Source organism: Scyliorhinus canicula, chromosome 16, assembly GCF_902713615.1.
Source record: "Scyliorhinus canicula chromosome 16, sScyCan1.1, whole genome shotgun sequence".
Taxonomy (NCBI): domain Eukaryota; kingdom Metazoa; phylum Chordata; class Chondrichthyes; order Carcharhiniformes; family Scyliorhinidae; genus Scyliorhinus; species Scyliorhinus canicula.
The window spans coordinates 128228157-128252942 of NC_052161.1; the positions used below are offsets into that span (position 1 = coordinate 128228157).

A 24786-nucleotide genomic window follows, 5' to 3' on the forward strand; every position below is an offset into this window, starting at 1 on the left:
CTGCGGCGTGACCAACTCGCTAAACGTGCTATCCACGACCTCCTCAGCATCGCGGATGCTCCAAAGTGAGTCCATCTGAGAATGTGAAGCAAGGGTTCATAGCTAGAACAATACAGAATTAATGGGACATATTAGTGGAAAGTTACAAATAAGGGAGTTATTATTGAATTTGCGAGCCAACTCGCTAAACGTTCTATCCACGACCTCCTCAGCATTGCGGATGCTCCAAAGTGAGTCCATCTGAGAATGTGAAGCAAGGGTTAATAGCTAGAACAATCCAGAATTAATGGGACACATTAGTGGAAAGTTACAAATAAGGGAGTTATTATTGAATTAGTGAGCCGACTCACGACTGTAAGCCAAATAGCCTTGAGAAACAAGGAAGATGGCCGGATGACGGAATATGAAATGTGGGAGCCGCTTGCAATTATGGTTAACACCTGCTGTTTATGCTAAAATTGCTATATACTCATGTGCCAATAGATAACCTCAAAGTCTGTAAAATCATGTATCGAAACCATGGCAAAAACAAACTATGCTTTGTAATGGGGGCAAGCTCAAGTGAATGTAAGGGACAGCCCCTTAAAAAAAACATATAAAGACAGGATGTTTTGAGCAAAACTTTGGCACACTCAGAGGTGTTTCTTTGGAATACCTAGAGGGCTGCCCCGATCGCAATAAAGAATATTCTAAAGTACGAACGTGTTCGAGACCTTTTCTTCCGGACTGAGAGACAAGTGAATTAGAGACACATTCACACATCCGCAGCTCCAGAGCCGTCAAGCGGTCTAACAGGAGCTGCAACTGAACACACTTCTTGCACGTGAAGGAGCCAGGGACAGTGGACATGTCCCTGAGCTCCCACATCGCACACGAGGAGCATGACACGGGTCTGGGATCTCCTTGAGCATTTCACACTCTCTTGCAGAACACAGTGGCCCACGACTGGAAAGGTTGGAAAAGCTGGAACTGTTCACCTTGGAACAGTAAAGTTTAAAAGGAGATGTAACCGAGGTTTTCACTGAGTAGGAAGTGAAAATAATTATTCCATCAGACCAGTAGGTCAATAACTAGAGGACACAAATGTAAAATCAAAGATCCAGCAGGAAGATGTTGGGATTTGGAACACTCCATTGAAAAAGATGATGGGAGCTGCTTCCATAAATAATTTTAAAAGGGAGTTTGATAGATGGAAAGAATGAGGAACTCGTAGGATTATATATAAAAGGTGGGGATGTGGAACTAAGTGCACTTGCAAAAAGTGCTAGGACAGGCACAAATGACCAAATGGTCTTCTTTGTGCTCTAAGCGTCTAGGATTCCATGGACTGGGTTTTCTGGCCCATGATTCTATAAGGAACGTAGCGTGAATGATTGTTTCCTATTCAGTATGATACAATGCAAATCCTTTTCATTTATAAAAGGTTTTCCAGAACAAAGTTTCCACCTTTAAGAATTAAGGGTGAACATATTTTTGCAACATCAGCACTGAACATTTAGCTACTCTTTTAGATCCACAAAGCAACTTCATCAATGATTCCATAAGGATCATAGCATGAATGTTTCCTCTGATCAGCATTTTACAATGCAAATCTCTTTCATTTGTAAAAGGTTTCCAAGAACAAAGTTTCCACCTTTAAGAGCTACAGGTGAACATATTTTTGGCACATCAACACTGAACATTTAGCTACTCATTTTATATCTATGAAGCAACTTCAACAAGTAAATATAATTTTAGGAGGTTGAATTGCAACTCTGTTCCCATTTACAATGTCACCCAAAAGAAAATCTAAATATGGAATCTTGAACAGCCCAATAGAAAGTAAGTCATGCAAGCATTGACAAGATATTAACAGGCCACCTACAAAGGTTCTTAAAGTGACGTTGTGACAGATTGTGGGACATTCAGTACCTCATTTACACAACCAGTTGGATTCCAGAATGAACTCAGCATCTATTAGAACCTTCCTTCCAATCACAGCATGACCAGACAAAAATTCCACTTTCCAAAAGAATACTAGACTGAAGAAATACCCTTGAAGGGTAATTTTCACATCAAGATGAAGTTACAGGTGTTGCAGCATAAAGCAGGCAGGATTCTCCTCAGATGGCTCGTACACTAGCAATCTATTTATTGGCATGGTAGGTTGTTTTTGCAGACCACCTCCTGCAGGTGATGCAGGGAGCCACAATAGTGCGCATGCATGGATTGATATGCACACCCCGATAGAAGAAAACATTCAAGCTAGCAATCAAGGTATCCTACTGAGAATTTATATTGTAAACCAAGTCATCCATAAGAATCAAGGTGAAAATACTCTTCAGAATAAAATTCAGTAAAATTCAAAGAAATTTCAGATTTTTTTCAGATTAACTTTGAAAGCTCTCATTATCTATCAGTCATTATCCAGACACTTAACGTACAACCTTACCCGTCTTTCTCTATGTCATCAAAATGACCATAAACCCGTGTTCTTCTAAGTTTTGTTCGTCCTACTCAATTACAAATATATAATTTGCATGTTTCCTATCTGCCTTCTGTAAAAATGAAAATTCTTTCATATCTCCCATTTCTCATTGGTTTCCTGGACCTCAAAACTGTGCAACTTCTTAACTTGCTCAGTCTTCCTCCTGCAATTTACTAACTTAGAACCCAAGCTTGGCATCACCCAACTATTACTTCCCAATTTGCCTGGTCTTCTCTCTGATTCCTCTGAACCTTGAGCTATGCTTTTTCTTTAAAAATTTTTTTTAGGAGAACCCAATTCATTTTTGCCAATTAAGGGGCAATTTAGCGTGGCCAATCCACCTAGCCTGCAAATCTTTGGGTTGTGGGGGCGAAACCCACGCAAACACGGGGAGAATGTGCAAACTGCACATGGACAGTGACCCAGAGCCGGGATCGAACCTGGGACCTTGGCGCCGTGAGGCTGCAGTGCTAACCCACTGCGCCACCATGCTGCCCGAGCTATGCTTTTTCATCTAGATTTTCCTTTCTTAAATAAAAAACTACTTGGATTGAGTTATTAATTTTGCTGGGGTTGGGATAGTGGCAGTAGAGGCATCACTTTGATTCACAAAGGCCAAATAATTACAATTTGCCACCTTGGTCACTTTTGTCAGCCAGATTATTGGTGAATGTTCAGGTTCTCCTAGTGCAGCTGTAATACGAATATCAATCGGCAACGGCAACATTTTCACTGCACACTAGTCTTTAATCAAATCATTCACTTCTCCTCAAGCAATTGCTCCAACTGTTACATTCATTATAACAGCAGCAGTATGCTAAATCCTGTGGTGTTTATATTAGCAGAAATGACAAAAAAAATCACACCAAGAGAACCCATCTACTCATTTTTAACTGCAAACCTAAAAACTGTAAAATAAACCTATCTAAAAAGGTGTCAATGTACCACATACCCCCATTGCAGAATTAGAAATCGGCGGTTAACTCAGCAGATCTATTGTGACTTTTAAAACAATGCTGGGCCTCATTTACAGCAGACATTTGATAGATTTGACTGCAATTTAAAATAGCTCCAGAATTATTAATCACTTTCCTAAAAGAACCATTTTGCATCAATATAAACAGAAAATGTTGGACCTGTCATTGTGAGGGACCATTTGAATCTCCGACTCTTTGCTCCATAAATTGATCTTTAGCTATCTCACCATGTGAAAAACCAATCGAGTGTGTGCAAATTCTACATGTCGTTAGAGTTCCCTGCTCTCTATTTCATCTTTACCAAAAATAAACTCCCTTGGAGATGAATGGTTTTGTGAAGTAAGAGTGCCCTTGTGGAGAGAAATGCTCAATACTGGGTGCAATACAAATAATTTATTCAACAATAAATCTGTTCAGAAGAAAAATTACTGTTCCGAGTGTGCATGTATCTAACACGTGTTTTCACAAGTCCAAACCTGGTTTCACTGGATAGGATTCAGAAATTCGGTCCTAGTTTAAAGTTCCAGACACAGATATTAAAGTTCAAGGCTGCATTATAATTAGTAGAAACAGGTGTAAGGTTATTGATGTGAACTCAGTTTCTCGCCACAGATACTGCCTGAACAACTGAGAATTTCACAACATTTTTTATTATAAATTTAGAGTACCCAATTCATTTTTTCCAATTGAGGGGCAATTTAGCGTGGCTAATCCACCTACCCTGCACACCTTTGGGTTGTGGGGGTCAAACCCACGCAAACACGGGGAGAATGTGCAAACTCCACACTGACAGTGACCCAGAGCCGGGGTCGAACCTGGGACCTCGCCACCGTGATGCAGCAATGCTAACCACTGCGTCACCGTGCTGCCCGCATATTTTGTTTTTAGTTCAAATTTCCAAGATCCACACTTTTTGCTTTTGTGTAACCATTCAGATTCTGACAAGTTTAGCATTATTCTTGCACAAGCCAGCTACATCAGAGTAATATGCTTTTATCTGTTTTGAAGAAATAAGACAACAACAGCTCCATCACCACAGGGCATCCACTACCTCATTATCTCTGAATAGTAGGACTTGACATCTGCGAGCACATCTGCCTATGATGGATAGAAAATGATTGACAGCTTGTCAAAGAGATGTAGTACTTACCAGATCCCAGTCTATGCTGCGGAAAAAGGTGTGAGCCTGAATGTCAGCAAATCCAGTCTGCGAATGACACCCAAGTCGCTCTTTAGGATCCTGTGAACAGGTTAAACAAATAATATGCAAAGTAATAACTGCTCAGAGATGATTAGAACATGTCCAATTTCTATACCAAAGTTATAAATGCATTCCAGTAAACACATACTTTTAAAATAAAGTTTGAACAGCTGAAATGCTGGTATTTGATGTTGTATGTTCACCATTGTGTGTATCTTTGTTGTAGCACACACATGTCCTTAATCTTCTGGATACCCCCTCAAGGGGGTAAGCAGCCTATGGTCATTTGGGACTATGGTGACTTAACCTTTACTATAATGAGAACAAGGTATATAATTACTCCTTTAATTACTGGAAATTTGACAGAGTTTTGAAACAGTTAACAACTTTTCCATTTCATTTTTTGAAAAATACTTTTATTTAAATTTTCAACATTTTAACTACAACCAAACATAACCCTAACGTGCCACCCCATTTGGAGCACCACGTTCCTTATCCTGATGTGGAGATGCCGGTGTTGGATTGGGGTGAGCACAGTAAGAAGTCTTACAACACCAGGTTAAAGTCCAACATGTTTGTTTCAAACACTAGCTTTCAGAGCACTGCTCCTTCCTCAGGTGAATGAAGAGGTATGTTCCAGAAACATGTATGTGGACAATTCAAAGATGCCAGACAATGCTTAGAATGCGAGCGTTTGCAGTAATTAAATCTTTACAGATCCAAAGATAGGGGTAACCCCAGGTTGAAGAGGTGTGAATTGTCTCTAGCCAGGACAGTTGTTAGGATTTTGCAAGCCCAGGCCAGATGGTGGGGGATGAATGTAATGCGACATGAATCCCAGGTCCCGGTTGAGACCGCACTCGTGTGCGGAACTTGGCTATAAGTGTCTGCTCGGTGATTCTGTGTTGTCGCGCGTCCTGAAGGCTGCCTTGGAGAACGCTTACCCGGAGATCAGAGGCTGAATGCCCTTGACTGCTGAAGTGTTCCCCGACTGGAAGGGAACATTCCTGCCTGGTGATTGTCGCGCGATATCCGTTCATTTGTTGTCGCAGCTTCTGCATGGTCTCGCCAATGTACCATGCTTCGGGACATCCTTTCCTGCAGCGTATGAGATAGACAACGTTGGCCGAGTGCGGTAAATACTTGTGCGACTCGGTCAACGTTGTCTACCTCATACTCTGCAGGAAAGGATGTCCCGAAGCGTGGTACATTGGAGAGACCATGCAGACGCTGCGACAACAAATGAACGGACATCGCACGACAATCACCAGGCAGGAATGTTCCCTTCCAGTCGGGGAACACTTCAGCAGTCAAGGGCATTCAGCCTCTGATCTCCGGGTAAGCGTTCTCCAAGGCAGCCTTCAGGACGCGCGACAACGCAGAATCGGCAAGCAGAAACTTATAACCAAGTTCCTAACGAGTGCGGCCTCAACCGGGACCTGGGATTCATGTCGCACTGCATTCATCCCCCACCATCTGGCCTGGGCTTGCGAAATCCTACCAACTGACCTGGCTTGAGACAATTCACACTTCTTTAACCTGGGGTTACCCCTATCTTTGGATGTGTAAAGATTTAATTACCTGCAAATGCTCGCATTCTAAGCATTATCTGGCATCTTTGAATTACCCCATCGCATCAAGTGTTTCTCCCTCCCCACCCAGGCTTGTGAAGTTACGCTTATGAAGTCGTGCACAGTCCCGCGCCAGCTGCACCCCCCAAATACCTAAAATGAGTTGTCACTACCCGGAATAGCAACCCTCCCACTCTCCCTCCCCTGGAGAAGGCACCACAAAATACTTGCTGTTCCCTAAATTTAACTTATACCCTGAAAAAAGCCCCAAAATTTCCTGAGCAACCTCTTTCCCACCATTATTAAGTGAATTTATTGTTCTAGATTCTTAATTTAGCTGCTCAGACATATATCAAAATATTTCAAACAGTTTCATCATTTGATTTAAACCACCGCAAATTCAATGCCTTTGAAATATATTTTATTCAACTTTTAATCAATTGCAAAAAGGAAAGTCAGCACAAGTTAGCTCAGCTGGTTCATGATGCAGAATGAGCCCAACAGCACGGGTTCAATTCCCATACCATCTGAGGTTATTCATGAAGGCCCACCTTCTCAACCTGGCCCCTCACCTGAGGTTTGGTGATCCTCATGTTAAATTGCCAAAGGAGTGCTTTCCCCCCCAAAAAGGGGAAAGCAGCCGATGGTCATCTGGGATTATGGCGACCTTTCTTTTACTTTTACAATGTGCAACTGGAATAACAAATCTAATACATTTGCCCATTGCTGACTACTCAACTAATGTATTTTTTTTATCGTACGGTTACAACATAAACCCACTTAAAGGTTCAAACACTATTAGTACAGCTCAACATATCACAAACTAAGTGTGCAAAACATGATATTGCATAATAAATGTGCGAAAAGCACTCAACACATTTTCTTTTCACTCTTTCATTAGAAATGTGGGCAGCACTGGCCACATCCTTAATTGCACTCAAGAAAATGGTGATGTGCCGCCTTCTTGAACCACTGTAGTCCATATGGTGCACCACTGCTTACATTGTGCATCAGTGGTGGAGGGAGTGAATGTTGAAAGTAGTGGATGGGATATTAATAAAGTGGACTGCTTTGTTCTGGATGGTGTCAATCTTCTTGAGTGTTATTGGAACTGTATTCTTCCAGATAAGTGGAGAGTATTCCATCACACTCCTAACCTGTGCCTTGCAAGATGGTGGACAGGCTTTGGAGAGTTAGGAAGTGAGTGACTCATCACAGAATTTCCAGGCTCTGTCTTGTTCTTGGAGACACAGTATATGTATATCTGGTCCAGTTCAGTTTCTAATCAATGCTAACTCCTTGGATGTTGACAGTGGGGGATTCAGCCCATATCATGGAATTTCATGGGAGATGCTTAGATTCTGTCTAGTTGGAGACGGCCATTACCTGACACTTCAATGGCTAGTAAAATTTGTGCCATCATCAGCACAAGCCTGAATATTGTCCAAGTCTTGCTGCATATGCAGTCAGGCATCAGTACCTGAGGAATTACAAATAATGCTGAATATTGTGCGATGATCCACCCTTCTGACTTTGTCAGTGATGGAAGGTCATTGATGAAGCAGCTGAAGACGAGTGAGCCGTGAGAACTTCTGCAGCAATGTCCCAGGACTGGAATGATTGACTTCCAACAAGCATCTCCTTTTGTGCTACATATTTTTTATTTTTTTAATAAATTTAGAGTACCCAATTAATCTTTTCCAATTAAGGGGCAATTTAGTGTGGCCAATCCACCTAACCTGCACATCTGTGGGCTGTGGGGGCGAAACCCACGCAAACACGGGGAGAAGGTGCAAACTCCACACAGACAGTGACCCAGAGCCGGGATCGAACCTGGGAATCTCGGCGCCGTGAGGCTGCAGGGCTAAGCCACTGCGCCACCGTGCTGCCCTTTTTGTGCTACATATGACTCTAACAAATGGAAAGTTTTCCCCAGATTCTCACTTACTCCAGTTTTGCTAAGGTTCTTTGATATCACACCATGTCAAATGCTGTCTTGATGTCAAGAATGGTCAATCTCAACTCACTGCTTGAGTTCAGCTCCTTTGTCCATGTTTGGACCAAGGCATAATACCAGGAGCTGGGTGGCCCTGTCAGAGTCCAAACTAAGCAGGTTATTGCTGAGTAAGTGCCACTTGGAGGAAAATACTTTGGCAATATTTGAATTTTTCCCTTCACAAGTGCTCTAACACTTTGGGCAGAAGTGGAGGATCATATTACTATACGAGAGGCACACAATAGGGCAAAGGAACAAAAGGGAACAGAGAATAAAATGCAGATGTGGCATCCGCAATGTGATGAGTGGAAAATTCAACTTCCCGTACTGAATGGTCTCTGAAATAATCCTGATATGAAGCACACCCCAGAGGACATCTTACCAGAAGTTCGGAGTAATTTGTCATGCATAACATGCAAGGCTGATATTGTGTATTGGAGATTGGTTTTCAAATGGAATTCAGGTTTGATCCAACCTAAAATTAAGAGAATACAGGGGAGGAGGAATGGATTGTTTCACAGACTTGGCTTTCTAAGGATGATTGCAGCCAATTCTTGAACACCACCCTGGTAAGTAGGCAATTTTGTTATTTGCCAATTACAAAAACTACCCACAATGGATACGCATTTTTGAAAGGATTAACAAAAGACAAATACCTTTTCTAAAAGGGCAAGCTCTAAATTGGTCCAAGGGGAAGGCCTTGGAACACTCCCACTGCAGACAAACAAGTGCCCTCCGTCTCTAACCTATATATCCAGTAAAGTTAAGAATCCCAAATTCTCATTCAGTAGTTTATTCAAAATATTTATATCCAGTTACTTATCTCCAAACAATATCAATTATTTGACTGCTGATTACAATAAAAGCAGACGTGATCTGTTTGCAAAATCATTTTCCATAATTTCTACAAAATTTTGCAGTGGAGTTGAATGACCAGTTGTACACCAGAAAACAAATTAAGATTTAAAAATTGAGTAATTTAATAATTTAAAATACTTTAAGTTCCCTTATTTGGGCTGTATATGTCGTAAGCATGTTTTTCAAAGGATCTCAAGACATTCTATCAAATGTCTAATTTGTGACAAACAAATTCCACAAATAAACCAAAGGAAAAAGTAATATCAGAGGAAAAATATCTAATTTTGAAGGAAGGATGTAATTTCTGAAAAGACGCAAGTGCATTTTCACTAGCTGAATTGATAAACCTGCAAATTTGGGGTTGATAGTAACATTTGTGTGGAAAAATAGAAACTATTGCATCCATTTGTAATAGCTTTCTTGGCTAATTTCTTAATGACTCTTAAAAGTATTACAATCCCAGACTCGGGGTCAGGCAGATCAGAGTTGCCTGACCCCGAAAACTGATCTCTGATTTTCTGGGCTCCACCCAGCAATGACCTCATCTCCCCAAGCTGAAAAACAAATGATCTCTGAAAGCTGCAAAAGTACATGTGGGTTGATGTCCCCAGTCAACCCACATGCCTTTGGTCAATTTCACCTGCTGCTTCCTAGAAGCAGAACAAAATCATTTTTAAAACCGTGACCACTGCAGCCAAACACACCCAGGCATCCTTCATTCATCACAGTAGTTTAGTCTGGTCGGTCTGATTTTTTTTCAAGTTTTTCTTTTTCATTATATCTTCAAAGTGGAGCTGTCATTTAGAATTTGTTCAGTTACCACAAATCAAATGTGAGATGTCTACTAGTGTGTCCTGGAATATGGAGAATCCCAGACTCAATCATACTATCTACCGAGGGAAAGGAGAAGAGAAACAACCAATATGGAATTCTCAGGGACTGGCTGATCTTTTGTGTCCCTTGGTGGCTTTCCAAAAGCAGCTATGGGTCTGGGAACAAGCTGCCGGTTGTTTTGGCCACAAGAGTTGAATGGCGAAGGAGGGATGAAGGAAGGTATCATTTTCTAAAACAAAAACAAACATTTCGTTAAAATAGTTATTTTCAACATTCCTTTTTTGTTCCCACTCTTCATTCCTGCAACATGCTCGACTTGGCATGGTAAAATGAATAGCAAAGTCATTACATGGAGCACAGAATAATTGCAAGTTCTGCAAGTACACATTTTAATTTCATATCATATTTCTAATGTTAACAGTGGGGATAATCAAAATAATGAAAATGTTTCTAGTCTGTATTGTACAGTAAATGAAAACGAACGGCAATGTATATAATTTTTGAAAATACCAATAAAAAGATTTTTAAAAAAAAGTTTATTCTGATTTGGTGACTAACATAACTGCAAACAAACATTTAAATTCTCCTGGTTTCTTCTTTAGCTGTTGGTAATTGTTTTGAACGTCAATTAATCTTCGGCTGAAACTTAATAAAAGCATCCCAGCAAAGATTTTTAAACTTTTTAAATTTAACAATGTACATTTCCTTTGTTAAACATCTGTAAAAGATTTTCCAGAAATTTCCAGAAAGTGATAGCACTATTAAGACCATAAGACATAGGAGCAGAATTAGGCCACTCGGCCCATCGGGTCTGTGCCGCCATTCAATCATGGTTGATATTTTTCTCATCCCTATTCTCCTGCCTTCTCTCCATAACCCCTGATCCCCTTATCAATCAAGAACTGATCGATCTCTGTCTTAAAGACACTCAGTGATTTCGCCTCCACAGCCTTCTGTGGCAACAAGTTCCACAGATTCACCACTCTCTGGCTGAAGAAATTCCTCCTCATCTCTGTTTTAAAGTGTTGTCCCTTTAGTCTGAGATTATGTCCTCTGGTTCTAGCTTCTCCTACAAGTGGAAACATTCTTTCCATGCCCACTCTCTATCCAGGCCTCGCAGTATCCTGTAAGTTTCAATAAGATCCTCCCTCATCCTTCTAAACTCCAACGAGTACGGACCCAGAGTCCTCAACCATTCCTTATACTGAATCCGCACATTAACCTTAAGAGAATCGTGCACAAGGACTCCCAAATCTCTTTGTGCTTCTGATTTCCTGTGCATTTCCCATTTAGACAATAGTCTATGCCTCCATTCTTCCTTCCAAAGTATATAACCTCACACTTTTCCACATTGTATTCCATCTGTCCACTCTCCTAGCCTGTACAAGTCCTTCTGCAGCCCCCTGCTTCCTCAATACTATCTGTCCCTTTGCAAGTCTTTGTATCATCGGCAAACTTACCAACAGCACCTTCTGTTCCTTCTTCCAGATCATTAATATATATTGTGAAACATTTTGGTCCTAGCACAGACCCCTGAGGCACACCACTCTTCACCGGTTGTGTTATACCGATAAGAATTTGTTTTAAAAACATTTTAGAGTACCCAATTAAATTTTTCCAATTAAGGGGCAATTTACATAGAACAGTACAGCACAGAACAGGCCCTTTGGCCCTAGATGTTGTGCCGAGCAATGATCACCCTACTCAAACCCACGTATCCACCCTATCCCGTAACCAAACAACCCCCCCCCCTAACCTTACTTTTTAGGACACTACGGGCAATTTAGCATGGCCAATCCACCTAACCCGCACATCTTTGGACTGTGGGAGGAAACCGGAGCACCCGGAGGAAACCCACGCACACACGGGGAGGACGTGCAGACTCCGCACAGACAGTGACCCACCCGGGAATCGAACCTGGGACCCTGGAGCTGCGAAGCATTTATGCCAACCACCATGCTACCGTGCTGCCCCTAGCATGGCCAATCCACCTAACCTGCACATCTTTGGGCCGTGGGGGCGAAACCCACGCAAACACGGGAAGAATGTACAAACTCCACACGGACAGTAACCCAGAGCCGGGATCAAACCTGGGACCTCGGCGCCGTGAGGCAGCAGGGCCAACCCACTGTGCCGCCGTGCTGATCCCGATAAGAATTTCTTAAAATCTCAGGACATTGTTCTGTGTTAGTTTTGTTACAATTTTGATGCAGAAATGTTATCATAGTCAAAAGTGGGGATAAGTACACTTACATTAACACTGCAATGAAGTTACTGTGAAAATCCCTTAGTCGCCACACTCCGGCGCCTGTTCGGTTACACAGAGAGAATTCAGACTGTCCAATTCACCTAACCTGCACATCTTCGGACTGTGGGAGGAAACCGGAGCACTCGGAGGAAACCCACGCAGACACAGGGAGAATGTGCAGACTCCACACAGCTGGGAATCAAACTCGGGTCCGTGGCACTGTGAAGCAGAAGTGCTAAGCACTGTGCTACCGTGCCATACCGTACCAAAGCACTTGGGTCTCAAAACACTTAGAAGGTGACAGATGTACTGTGGACCAGCTCAGCCCTGACCACCACAATTGCTCTATATAGAAGCAAATTGGAAGCAGCAGCTGTGAAGCTCTTAGTCCTGTGGTCTCCCAGACTGACATCTGCTATTGGCAAAATGGAACAGCAGACTAAACCAAAACAACCCATAATATCTTGTATGAATTAGTGGACAGAGAGTGAAGTTCACTAAATTATTGGAGAATTAAAAAAACCCCCAGCTCTTTCACACGGCTTTTACTTGTTACGTGCTTTTCTAAATGGAAAATGCAGTAGGGTTTTACAGAAAAATATACATTTCAACACCACGCAATCGTCAACAGCCATTTAATTACACCCAAAGCAGAAAAGTTTTATGGACAGCATGTCAAATGTGCACAAGACCCCTTAACAGAAAGGTACTGATAATTTGAGAACAGCTGTAGGAATTCTGCACTACATTCAAAAATAATTAAAGGTTCAGATTTTTAATTTTCTTTGCCACACAACAAAGAAAAAGCTGCATAAAAAGGTACTTAAGAGAGTGTTAAAAGGTATAGAGAGATGCAGATTATCTTAAATCACAAGAGTGAACTTTTTTAACTGTATGACATTCCAGCAGGTCTATAAAGCCAATCTGGACTAATGAAGCCCAACTTGGTTGTACTTTGGGCGCCGCTGAGAGTGAAATCTGGGTCTCCTGCTATCAATTATAGAATGCATCCACAAACTTAAAGTCCCATGGATTTTATTCTGCAAAATATACACGGCTTAAACAAAAATGAGCATGTTCAATTTTTGAGCACTTAGCTTTAACAAGCTTAGGGAGATGCTAATATGCGAGTAGATCACTGACCGGTACTTACCCATAAAACCTCTTTGGTCATAAATAATGTTTTGCTTTTTTAAAAAAGAGCCTTCAGTTTTGGAATCCACTGTGAAGGTCTTCAAACAGTTAGTTAGCTACAAGTGTGTCAGTTCTGTTACCATTTCTGTGTAGAAATGTACACTCTTTTAATTATTCTGGGCAGTATCTGTGCAAAGCAACTATTTGGTACGGTATCGGAGAGGGTGAGTTAAGTGAATACTCAACCTCAAATAGTCTGCATAAGACTGACAAGACTGACATTGATGCTTGCAATTCAGTTCACATCCAGCCCTTTAACCATCCAGTCCTGAGCCAATGTTCACTCCTTAACTAACATTTTGCCCTGGAAATCAACTCAGCCCTTTAACCTACATTCAACCCCTCACCAGCTCTTAACCGCAACATTATTATTTGGCCAGAGAATGCTCGAACAGTTATGGCACAGAATGAGGCCATTCAACCCATCATGCCCACAACTATCTGTCTGTCACATTGCTGTTTGTGGGAGCTTGATTGTGTTATAATTGTTTTTGTACTTTGGAACATCCTTGGGCCATAATGCAAGCTGTTACTTTTTAATCATGTGGTTGTGGAACCCACGTCTTCATCACCTGATGAAGGAGCTGCGCTCCAAAAGCTAGTGATTCGAAACAAACCTGTTGGACTTTAACCTGGTGTTGTAAGACTTTTTACTGAGTTCACTGAAGACTAAGGCAATGTTAACATTATCTACCGAGATTACAAAACGGGTTGATAATCAAATTGGGAATCCTTCCACCACTTCCCACTATTCCATCAAGGGTTAAAAAAAAGTCTGATGTGAAGATACACTTTAAAAACATCTCTTACTGTTAGTAGAGTAAATTCAACATGTTAATGGATGCATACTCATCCTCTCAGCTTGTGAAGCCAAATTTTGATTATTTTTAGGACATACAGCAAATATGTCTATTCCTTCTCTGTCTTACATCGCGTCTCAGCTTCGCTCACTAGATAATATTCCTGTCTCTGGCACAAACTATTATAAGGTCGGAAAGGAGTCCACGCCGAGCAGAACAGGTTGAATCAAAAGGAAAATGTTTAATGCAACAGAACAAGAGTACAGAGAAGTTACTCTACTACAGGAGCCAGCTCACAGTCCATGGCCCTCCAGTTTTATATAGGATGTATAAAGGATGTATAAAGGATGTATAAAGGCATGCCCCGTCCCTCAGTTGGTGGGGGGAGTGCATATTCTCCATTGTCCTTTGGGAATATCAATCCCCCAGTCTTGTAAGTGACCCATGAGCTGCTTAAGGTTTCATTAGTGTCCGATGACCTGCTTAACCCCAGGTAATGACACAAACTCTATTCCTGGCTGCTGTACAGTAGGTTAGACTGCTGCATCGGTGGATAACCCTAACCCATTCCATGATTACAGGATCGTGAAATAATGCAGCAGAGGGGATGATTATTTTGTTCATCATGCTTTTCATTTTCTGCCAGCTCTTTGAAAGAGTTATTCAATTATTCCCAATACTCTGCTCTTTCCCCATAGCCTTCTACTGTTTTCCTTCATTTAGGGCGGAATGTCCACCCAAAAATGGAAAAGTGTCAGGCTCAGTCAGAAAACTGGCACGTTTTCTGCTGCCCCTTCAAGTCCTGCCCCCTCAGGCCCCTGCCAGGTTGCACTGCCCTGCCATGTCCCTGACCACCCAGAGATTACAATAGCCTCCGAGCCCCCGATGTGGCCATCACATCTGGTCTCTGTTTGTGGAGACCAGCACTGATTCCCATCAGTGCCACGTCACACTGACGGGTGGGAACATAGCACTTTCCTGGAAGATTCGGCGCAAAGTCAATTTTGAATATTAAAAGTCAATCAGGTTCACTGATGGCCATTCCACCATTCTGCGCAACTTTGGACTCCTCCTAATTCATAGGTTCATGTTCAAAATCATGAACAATTTTAAGCATCAACTTGTGATTCTCAAGGCACAGACTAAAAGAATGGTAAATCCTTGCTAGGTGAGCCCAGGAACATCGTGAACTGGTTTGCGTCCAGTGCAAATTGTTTCAGGCTTCTCCCAGCTATTTGCTGAGATAATGTGGCCGGAAAATCACCCCTTAGTTATTATTGAATCGGTTTACCATTCTTTTAAGTTCCCTCCAGTCTGAAAAACATTATTCTCTGCTTCCTGTCTCTTTGCAATTATCTACCCATGTTGCTACTGCCCTTTTAACTCCATGTGTTTTAACTTTGCTAACAACTCTAATATGTTGATAAATATATTAAACTGGATCAGGTGGACATTTCATTGAAGGGCAACATCTTTTCTCAAATGACTTAACTAACATTTCTTTCACAACAATCACCAATAATAAGACAATTCAACTGGTTGTTCAGCTAATTCCTGTTTGAGGGGTTTGCTGACATTGTAATTTCAGCAATTCATTGTGTGCAAAGCAGTTGAATATGCTTCTGGGAGGTACAAGGTGCTACATAAATGCAAATCAGTCTTTCCTTCTCAGTAGTAAGAATTCATTTTTATACTATATTGGAACACCAACTTCTGGGACCTCATGTTTAGTTCAGTCCAAAGCTGTTCATTGCTTGTGTGTTATACAGTTAGGTTCATTTGTTGTTTAAATGTGATTTTACACTAGGAACATATATGATTTCAAAATCTGACCTAGTTTAACTTCCCAAGTGGAATTTCTCCATGGCAAAGTCCAACACTCATACATCTTCATAGAATTTACAGTGTAGGAGGAGGCCATTCGGCCCATCGAGTCTGCACTGGCTCTTGGAAAGAGCACCCTACCCAAGCCCCTACCTCCACCCTATCCCCATAACCCAGAAACCCCACCTAACACTAAGGGGCAATTTATCATGGCCAATCCACCTAACCTGCACATCTTTGGACTGTGGGAGGAAACTGGACCACCCGGAGGAAACCCACGCACACACGGGGAGAACGTGCAGACTCCACACAGACAGTGACCCAGCGGGGAATCGAACCTGGGACCCTAGTGCTGTGAAGCATTTGTGCTATCCACAATGCTACCGTGCTGCCCTCTGATCCAAACATTTTCATTCTGGCCATGCTCCAATGAAACAAGTGTTCATTTCAATAGCATTTGGATTTATAACATCAAATAGTAGGCATAATTTCTGTTTTGGGGTCGCAATTCTGATGCTGGGATTAAATTTGGGACCCAACCCTATGCAGTGTTGGAAATAGTGACTTGACAAGATTTTTCAAAGGAATGACCAATTAATGATAAGAGGGCAGCTCAACATCTAAATGAAGACTGGAAGTGAACTCCAGATCTGGAGGGCCAATAGGGGGCCCTCCAACACTGAGAAGGCCGTCTGTAAATGCAGGTAAGGGAACGAGTGGCTCCTTAAACCTTTTCAAATAATAAAAAACTTACAGTTACCAGGCTGTCACTGTGGAGGAGAAATCCCCCCAAAAGGGCAGACTGTGACCACTACTTTGACCATCTCTGGATATCAGTAAGGAGAGGTGTGTTTAAGTGATTCTGGAGTGTAGCCATCCTGTCTATAGTCGAGAGGCCATCTTTTATCACAACCGTGTTTCAACCATCACTAGAGGCCTATCTACTATCTGGAAACTTCCAGTCACATGAGTGAGGGACCTTATAGTCAGTCTTTAATTTGCCTTTATTGGCTATCTGCTACTTACGAGCAGGTAGCTGTTTCACACTTGACCAAGTGTATTTGAAAACGATGTCCTGCCAACGGAATATTGCTGTGCAAGATGGCTACTGATGCCTGTCCACGAATCCACAGAAAGCCAGTGACATCACTGCTGGAGCCTGCAGCCTCGATCTCAAGAGTGGCAGAAGTGGGAGGGAAGGATTTTCAGATTGAAACTAAAACCCTTTCCTTTCTGGATATTTTACTGCAGTTGTCAGTGACTGTTTTTAAACTCTGTCTCACTATCCCAATATTGGAAGTGGATTTCGATTGTTAGATGAGGCAATATAGTCTAATCCTCACAGAAACCTACTTACATTACTGGGATAAAGAGGTAGAGTTTAAAAACTTTGACCAACATGACTGCAGCAAAATATCCATGAAGAAAATATTTTAGTTTCCCATCTGCAAATCTGTCTCTTCTCATCCCCTGTAAAACGTGTTTCCAAAGTCCATCACTGTCAGTCCAAGATAGAAATTCACAACATTCTCTCCTCCTGCTGCCAGTGATGACATGTGCACTGCTGCACATTGCCCCCCCATAAACATGGCGGCTTTTAAACCTAGGCCCATCATCAGCATATAACTGTGCATGTGTAGCATTGGCAGCAAACACTGCCATTTGGAAATGGCTCGAAGGCAGGACCATGCATGAAAACCAGCACAAAGTTCCAGCCTGCTCGTCTCTCCCCAAAACACCACAACGACTGTTGAAAATTCAGACCAGTATTTTCACATTAGGTAGTGGGTTAAGAAAGATAAAGATAATATAGTTTACCATGGGCATTAGCAGGGCAAATGCATGTTCGGTTAAAAATAATTTGCAGTTTGGCCTAACCATGTACAGCATACAAATGAAAAAGCTGCCTCAGTGTACCTATAAATGAAATAGATTTTGTTCCAATATTTATGGACTCATCAATTCCTCGTTACACAAGCTCCAATAAGACAGCATGAAACGGCCAGCCCCACTCTAAATAGTTCACAGTACAGCTTGCATGGAAAATTGTATTATTGAACTATTGTTGCAGCCATGTATTTTTCATCGAATTTTCAGTGCAGCTGAGGCCATGTGGCCCATTGAGTCTGCATCGGCCCTTGGAAACAGCATCCCACCTAAGCCCACCCTATCCCTGTAACCCAGTAACTCGACCTAACCTTTTGGACACTAAAGGGCAATTTAGCATGGCCAATCCACCTAACCTTCACATCTTTTGACTGTGGGAGGAAACCGGAGGACCCGGGGAGAACGTGTACACTCCACAGAGTGGAGGCAGCAGTGCTAACCACTGTGTTACCGTGCCGCCTGGGAGAACAGCCCCAACATCTCCAATCTTTCTACAGAACTGAAGTTCCTTATTCCTAGATGCATGCTTGTGAATCTTTCCTGCACCCTCTCGAATGCTTTCACATCTTTCCAAAAGTCTGCTACCCAGAACTGGACAGAGTTCTCCAGCTGAAGCTGAACCAATGTGTTACACATGCTTAAAATAACTGCCTTGCATTTGTATTCCATATCCCTATTGATAAAGCCCAGAATGCTGTCTGCTTTATCAACTACACTCTCCACCTGTCTTGCCACCTTCAATGATTTCTGCGCACAGGTCCCTCTGCTCCTACATCCCCTTTAGAATTGTACCTTTATTTTATATTGTCTCCATGCGTCCTTTCTATCATAGTGAATCACTTCACACTTCTCTGCATTAAATTTCATCTGCCACTTGCCTGCCCATTGCACCAACCTGTTTATGCCCTATTGAAGTTCTACATTTATGGTTCAGCATTTTCCCAAGTTTCGTATCATCCACAAATTTTAAAATTGTGCCGTACACCAAGGTTCAGATCATGAATATGTATCATCTTGAACAATTGTGTCAAGAGTTTGCTTTGAACCACCTTCTTCAAATACATTATTATCTTTGGATTGCAATGGATACTTTGTTTCAAATCCAAGTTTGAACAATCAGTCTCTTACCTTATTTAGAAAACCCTTTAAGACACTGGCTGCTTTTACTGAAAGTGATCTGGGGATTCGAATAGGCTTTTCCAAAATAACTGCAAAGATTAAAAAAAAACCGTGGTAAATATTACCTGGATTTATTACAGGTACTGTTTTTAAACATTTTATACATAAAATTTTAAAAATAGTCTTCAGGTTTCTCTTCTTTTGCCAGACTGCATGACATGGCATTTAACCATAGCTGAAGAAACAGGATGGTTTAATAGGATAGATTTAATTCTTCAGTTCTGTGACCAAACATTCAATAGACAAGATTACGGAGATGGGATTTTCTTCTTCTGCCATGACATCTCAAATGAATTCCTTGACTGGAAAATCAGTTTGAGTAAGCACATGTTGGCACCTTAGAATTGCCCACAAGATGGCGTGCAAATTGTCAGCCCCACTCAAGGAGGTTTATAAGGACAGCTTGGATGGGCAATGGAAATATTACACTATTGGAACAGGGGATACTCTTCTGAGGCTGGACTGAAAACATTTTGTTGGGGGTAAACTAGAAGAAGCACATTTTGCAACTAACTGCTATCAATGTGAGTACATGTCTCATTTCTCAGGATTGACTGCCTCACATGATCTTGATATTCCAAAAAAAACCCCAATAAAATAAAAATATGTGCACACTAAGTTAACATAAAAACTAGGAACAGGAGTAGGCCATTCGGCCCTTCGAGCCTGCTCCACCATTCAATATCATCATGGCTGATCCTGTATCTCAATGTCATATTCTCATTTTGTCCCCATACCCTTGATGCCATTAAAATCTAAATAAAAACGTATCTCTTTCTTGAATAATAAAAGGTCTCGTATAAAGAATCCTCGAGGCAAGATTGTAACATGGTAGAATTTCACAGTTGGAGTATGAAAAACGTGGGTCCATAATTAGTTTCTTAAAATTAAATAAAGGCAATTACATGCAGACAGAGTTGGCTAAAGTAGGGAAACAGGCTAAAAGGTGAGAAGCAGTGGCAGATATTTAAGGAGATATTTCATAACTCACAACAAAGGTATCATTTGTCAAGGAATAAATATTCCATCAGAAGGATGCACCACCTGTGGCTAACTAAGGAAGTTAAGGGTGATATTAAATTGAAAATGGTGAACAATAATGTGAAGATTAGTGGCAGATCAGAATTGGGAAAGCTTTGACAAAGAGTCATCGGACTCGAAATGTCAGCTCTTTTCTCTCCCTATAGATGCTGCCAGACCTGCTGAGATTTTCCAACATTTTCTCTTTTGTTTCAGATTCCAGCATCCGCACTAATTTGCTTTTATCCAGAAGCTTTAAAAAGGTATGTTGTATCTATTTCACAGTGCAAGACAAAAAGCATTCCAAGAATAGCAGAAAATTAAGTGGCAAAAGGCCGGGGGAAGGGGGGGGCGGTAAAACAATCACTATCAGTAGAGAAAGAATAATGAGAATACAAATGGTATTTGAGGCCAACAAGTCCCCTGGAACTGATGGCCTGCATCATAAGGTCTTCCAAGAAGTGGCTGTGGATATATTGGATGTTATATATGGTAACCTTGACAATTATCTTGATTCTGGAAAGGTCCCAGCGAATTAGAAAACCACAAATGTAACACTTCTGTTCAAGGCAGGAAAAAGATGGAAAGCAGGAAACTGTAGGCCAGTTAGACTAATGTCGGTCACCGAGAAAATGCTGGAATCCATTATTAGAGAGCACCAAAACATTAAAAAAATTATAGTACAATGAGGCAAAGTCAACTTGTTGATAGTGGTGAAAAGTCAAGTTTTCTTTGCTCTTCTACAGAATAACATTACAATAGTCAATGTTTTTGGCAAGGAGGCCTGAGTCAGAGAATGTCTGATGTGGTCCAGTGGATAGCAAATTTTAGTTACATGTTACATTAACTTAAACTCTGCACTCTTTGGGCAGGAGAAAGCAAAAATGGGGGGTCAAACCAGGGGATCAATTGGGATGGGACAGAGCAAGAGCTTTACTGGCAACACAATAATCAAGCATGGAAGTGAGAGAGTGGTTGAACAGATTGCCAACTGCAGAAGTATTGTGGTAAATGGAAAGCCTTAGGGTAGGTAGATGCGTGCTTGAAAGTATGTTTGTTTGCAAGTGATCTAGGGTGAATCTTTATCTCTGACAGGGTACCAGGTTGGCACTTCCAGGGTGCCCATTTGCATGCCCTGTCCACGACCACCCGGGGGACCTCCAATGTTCTCCGAGACCCCCTGATTGGCCATCACGCTGGGTCTCCGTTTGGGGAGACCAGTACTAATCAGTGCCCGGGTAAGGCCTCACCGGGAGCCAGGAGAAAACGCCCTCAGACCGGCTGCGCATATTTAGATGAGCTAAGATATATCTTGTTCCTAACAGCCACAAATACAAATATACCTCATATAAAACTATTTCCAGTTCCTAACATTAGGAGGCATGAAAAGGAAGTTTACAGATGATGTGAGAATTGACCATAAGAGCTGATGGTGAGAAGGAAAGATGTTGACTCCAAGCAGATATCAATGGACCGGTTAATGCATTTAGGGAGGTCAAACAAGATAAAAGAATACACAGTAAATGGCAGGATACTGAAGTGTAGAGGAACAGAGCAGCTTGTGAATTCATCTACATAGATCGTGGAGGTAGCATAATGAGTAGATAAGGTGGCTAGAAGGTATATGGGCCACTTTCCTTTGGCAGAGGCCAAGAGTATCAAAGTAGAGAGGCTACGCTAGAACTGTGTAAAACACTAGTTAGACTCCAGCTATGGTACTGTGCGCCGTTCTGGTCACCAGGAAACAATAGGTCACTCTAAGAAAGATGTGATTTTGTTAGAGTGGGTATAGAGATTTATAAGGATGCTGCGGGGAATAGAGAATTTAAGCTATGAAGAAAGATTGGATAGGCTGAGATTACATAAAAAATAGGAGGAATAGACCATTTGATCCCTTGAACCTTCTCCGCCACTGAAGATCATGGCTGACCTTGTTTCTCCATTGAATATCATGGCTGACCTTGTTTCTCCATTGAACATCATGGCTGACCTTGTTTCTCCATTGAACATCATGACTGACCTTGTTTCTCCATTGAATATCATGGCTGACCTTGTTTCTCCATTGAGCATCATGGCTGACCTTGTTTCTTAATTCCACTTTACTGTTTTTTCCCCATAACCCACAATTCCCAGAGATCAAAAATTTAATGATCTCTGTCTTGAATATACTCGATGAAACATTCATAACCTACTGGAGTAGATAATGCTAAAGATTCACAATCCACTGAGTGAAGACATTTCTTCTCTCAGTTCCAAATGATCAAGTCCTTATCCTGAGGTTATGCTGCTTAGATTGTTTTCTTTGGAACAGAGGGGCTGAGGGGAGATTGAATTTAAAACTATGAGGAGCCAAGAAAGAGTGAACAGGCAGCATCTATTTCCTTAGCAGTGGGGTCAATACCAGAAGGCAAATAACTTAATTGTAGAAGTATTAGAGAGGAGCTGAGGAGTAATTTTTTTGGGTCTGAAAAAGCAATATAGGCAGAAACTCATATCGCATTTAAAAAACACGTGGTTATGCACTTAGTGTCGTAACTTTGCGAGGTGGAAGATGGGAGCAGGTTGGATTGCTCTTTCTGCCAGCAAGGATATGACAGGCAGAATAGTCCCTTTCAGTGTCAGAAATATTTCTCTGTTGTATGTTTCTCCAAACGCAAAGCTCAATTTCTTACCAGTTGTCTAATTTACCCGAATGCAAAAAAACAAAATAAAAGATTCCCCCAATTTTTCCTTTCTTCTATGAAGCTGCTGACATGAGGGAGTGCTGTTCCATCTGCGGTGGTACATCAAGTAGAGAGCCTGCAAGCTTACTTAAAAAGGAAAATCAAAGTTGTACTCAGTCCAGCTAACCTTGAAACAGGTAATCCTCGGTGTTCATGTCTGGATTATCAGTGATGATGTCAAATGGTGATCGCCCAGCCATCATTTCAAACATCAATACGCCAAGTGCCCACCAGTCTACACTAAAACCTGCCAAATAATAAAAAGCAATGTTTTAAAGAAATATTCCTTTTTACAAATTCTTTTTCATAAGTCCCTGATTAGAACCTGCCATCCAACCATCAAAGAGACTAAAAGCAAATGTCTTCTCCCCCTCTTCTTTTTCCACCCCCTCCCTCACTTTGGCTGTTTCACATTGGGGAGGCAGTAGCATAGTGGTTTTTTCACTGGACTAGCAATCCAGAGACCCAAGGTTCGAAATCTGGAATTAAAAAGACTAATGATCACCAGAAAACTATTGTTGATTGTCGTAAAAACCTATCTGGTTCTCACATGTCCTTCAGTGAAGGAAACATAGTCTGGCCTACGTGTGACTCCAGATCCACCACAATGTGATTAACTCTCAACTGCCCTCTGAAATGGAGGACGGTTAGGGATGGGCAACAAATGCTGGCCCAGCCAGCATTGCCCACATCCTGTAAATTAATTTAAAAAAAATAGTATACACCCAACCTTAATAAATAGACTATTTTAGTAAACCAACTGCTAAAACATTTAAGCTTTCAAAATCTTTTAATGCAAATACTCTGTTCAAAGTTAAAGTACAAATATACATATTCATATTATCCTTGAAATCAATTGGTAAAATTAATTTTAACATTTTTGATTGTGTAACTCCTGAAGGTTTGAATTTCATCATCCCTTGTTCTTTTCAATCTGGCCTGTCGGCGTTTAACGTTTTGAGGAAGTTTTGTTGCATTTTCTTCCTCTTTGTTCTTCAACAGGGTTGTCAAACATCGGGCCCGAGGGCCACAATCTGGCCCAACATGCTTCTCTATCAAGGTTGAGCCAGTGTTCCAAATATAGGTAAGTGAAGTGAACTGCAAGGAGCTGCTCTTCTAATCACAGGCCATTGCTCTCACACATTTGCTGCTGATGGGCTCACCAGTGAGGCAGAGGACAGTCTGGAATTGGAGGAACAGCGAACAGTGTGAAGATGCGTGGTTGCATTTAGCCCAAGGCTTGGTGGCAATGAGTCTACAGGAGAGGAAGAGAAGTACCCAAGGAGGTGAAAGGGAAATCGAAAGAGAGAGTGAGAAAGCGATAGAGGGTGATTGAGAGAGAGAAAGAGAGAGGAGAGAGAGAAAGAGAGAGGGGAGAGAGAGAGACAGACAGACAAAACGAGTCGGAGAGGATGAGTGAGTGAATGACTGTGTGTCTGGCTCACTCCCAGGTTCAGGTTTTGAGTCACCCTCACATACCAACACATACTGAGTGGGTTAGGATGAGTTAATGAATACCCTGAGACAGATTGAGCCATACACACATGCACACTAATGATCATCTTTATGAATTACTAATTTCTTAGAATGATCAATTTATTACTTTAACATTGTTTTTTTGTTCAGAAAGTGACTTCTTTTCCTCACACCACAACTTTATTTTTGAAATTCATGTTTAGTTTTGCAGAATTTTGTTTCTAAAATTTGCTCATTGGCCCCTTAAGTGAGAAAAAATTGAAATGGGGCGCCTCACACGAAAGGTTGGACAACCCTGTTGTTCAAGGTTGCCAAACCATCCTTGACAAGTTAGGCAAGCAACCTACTGGAAGTCTCTGGAAATAAATACATAATAAAAATGAAGAAGTGTAAAAGATTGTCTTGTGAGGATGTGTGTTGAATTTTCCTTTCCTAAGTAGATACCTGACATCCACTCCACCTCACAGTTGGGACAGCAGAGAACACAAACATACCACATAGAGCAGGAAACCATTTTCTTCCGAAAATAGA

The 24786-nt window shown here is 41.5% G+C and overlaps 1 protein-coding gene across 8 annotated transcripts in view; it reads right to left on the minus strand.

Annotated features, from left to right (window-relative positions):
* prkcz (protein kinase C, zeta) overlaps positions 1–24786 on the minus strand; it is a 643052-nt gene that overhangs the window by 119841 nt on the left and 498425 nt on the right. For all 8 annotated transcript variants that reach the window (XM_038773788.1, XM_038773787.1, XM_038773793.1 and 5 more), the window contains 3 exons: positions 22907–23026; positions 18986–19065; positions 4595–4684 (listed from right to left, as the gene is read on the minus strand). In XM_038773788.1, the coding sequence (XP_038629716.1) occupies positions 4595–4684; positions 18986–19065; positions 22907–23026 (290 nt within the window). The remainder of the gene's footprint in view (positions 1–4594; positions 4685–18985; positions 19066–22906; positions 23027–24786) is intronic.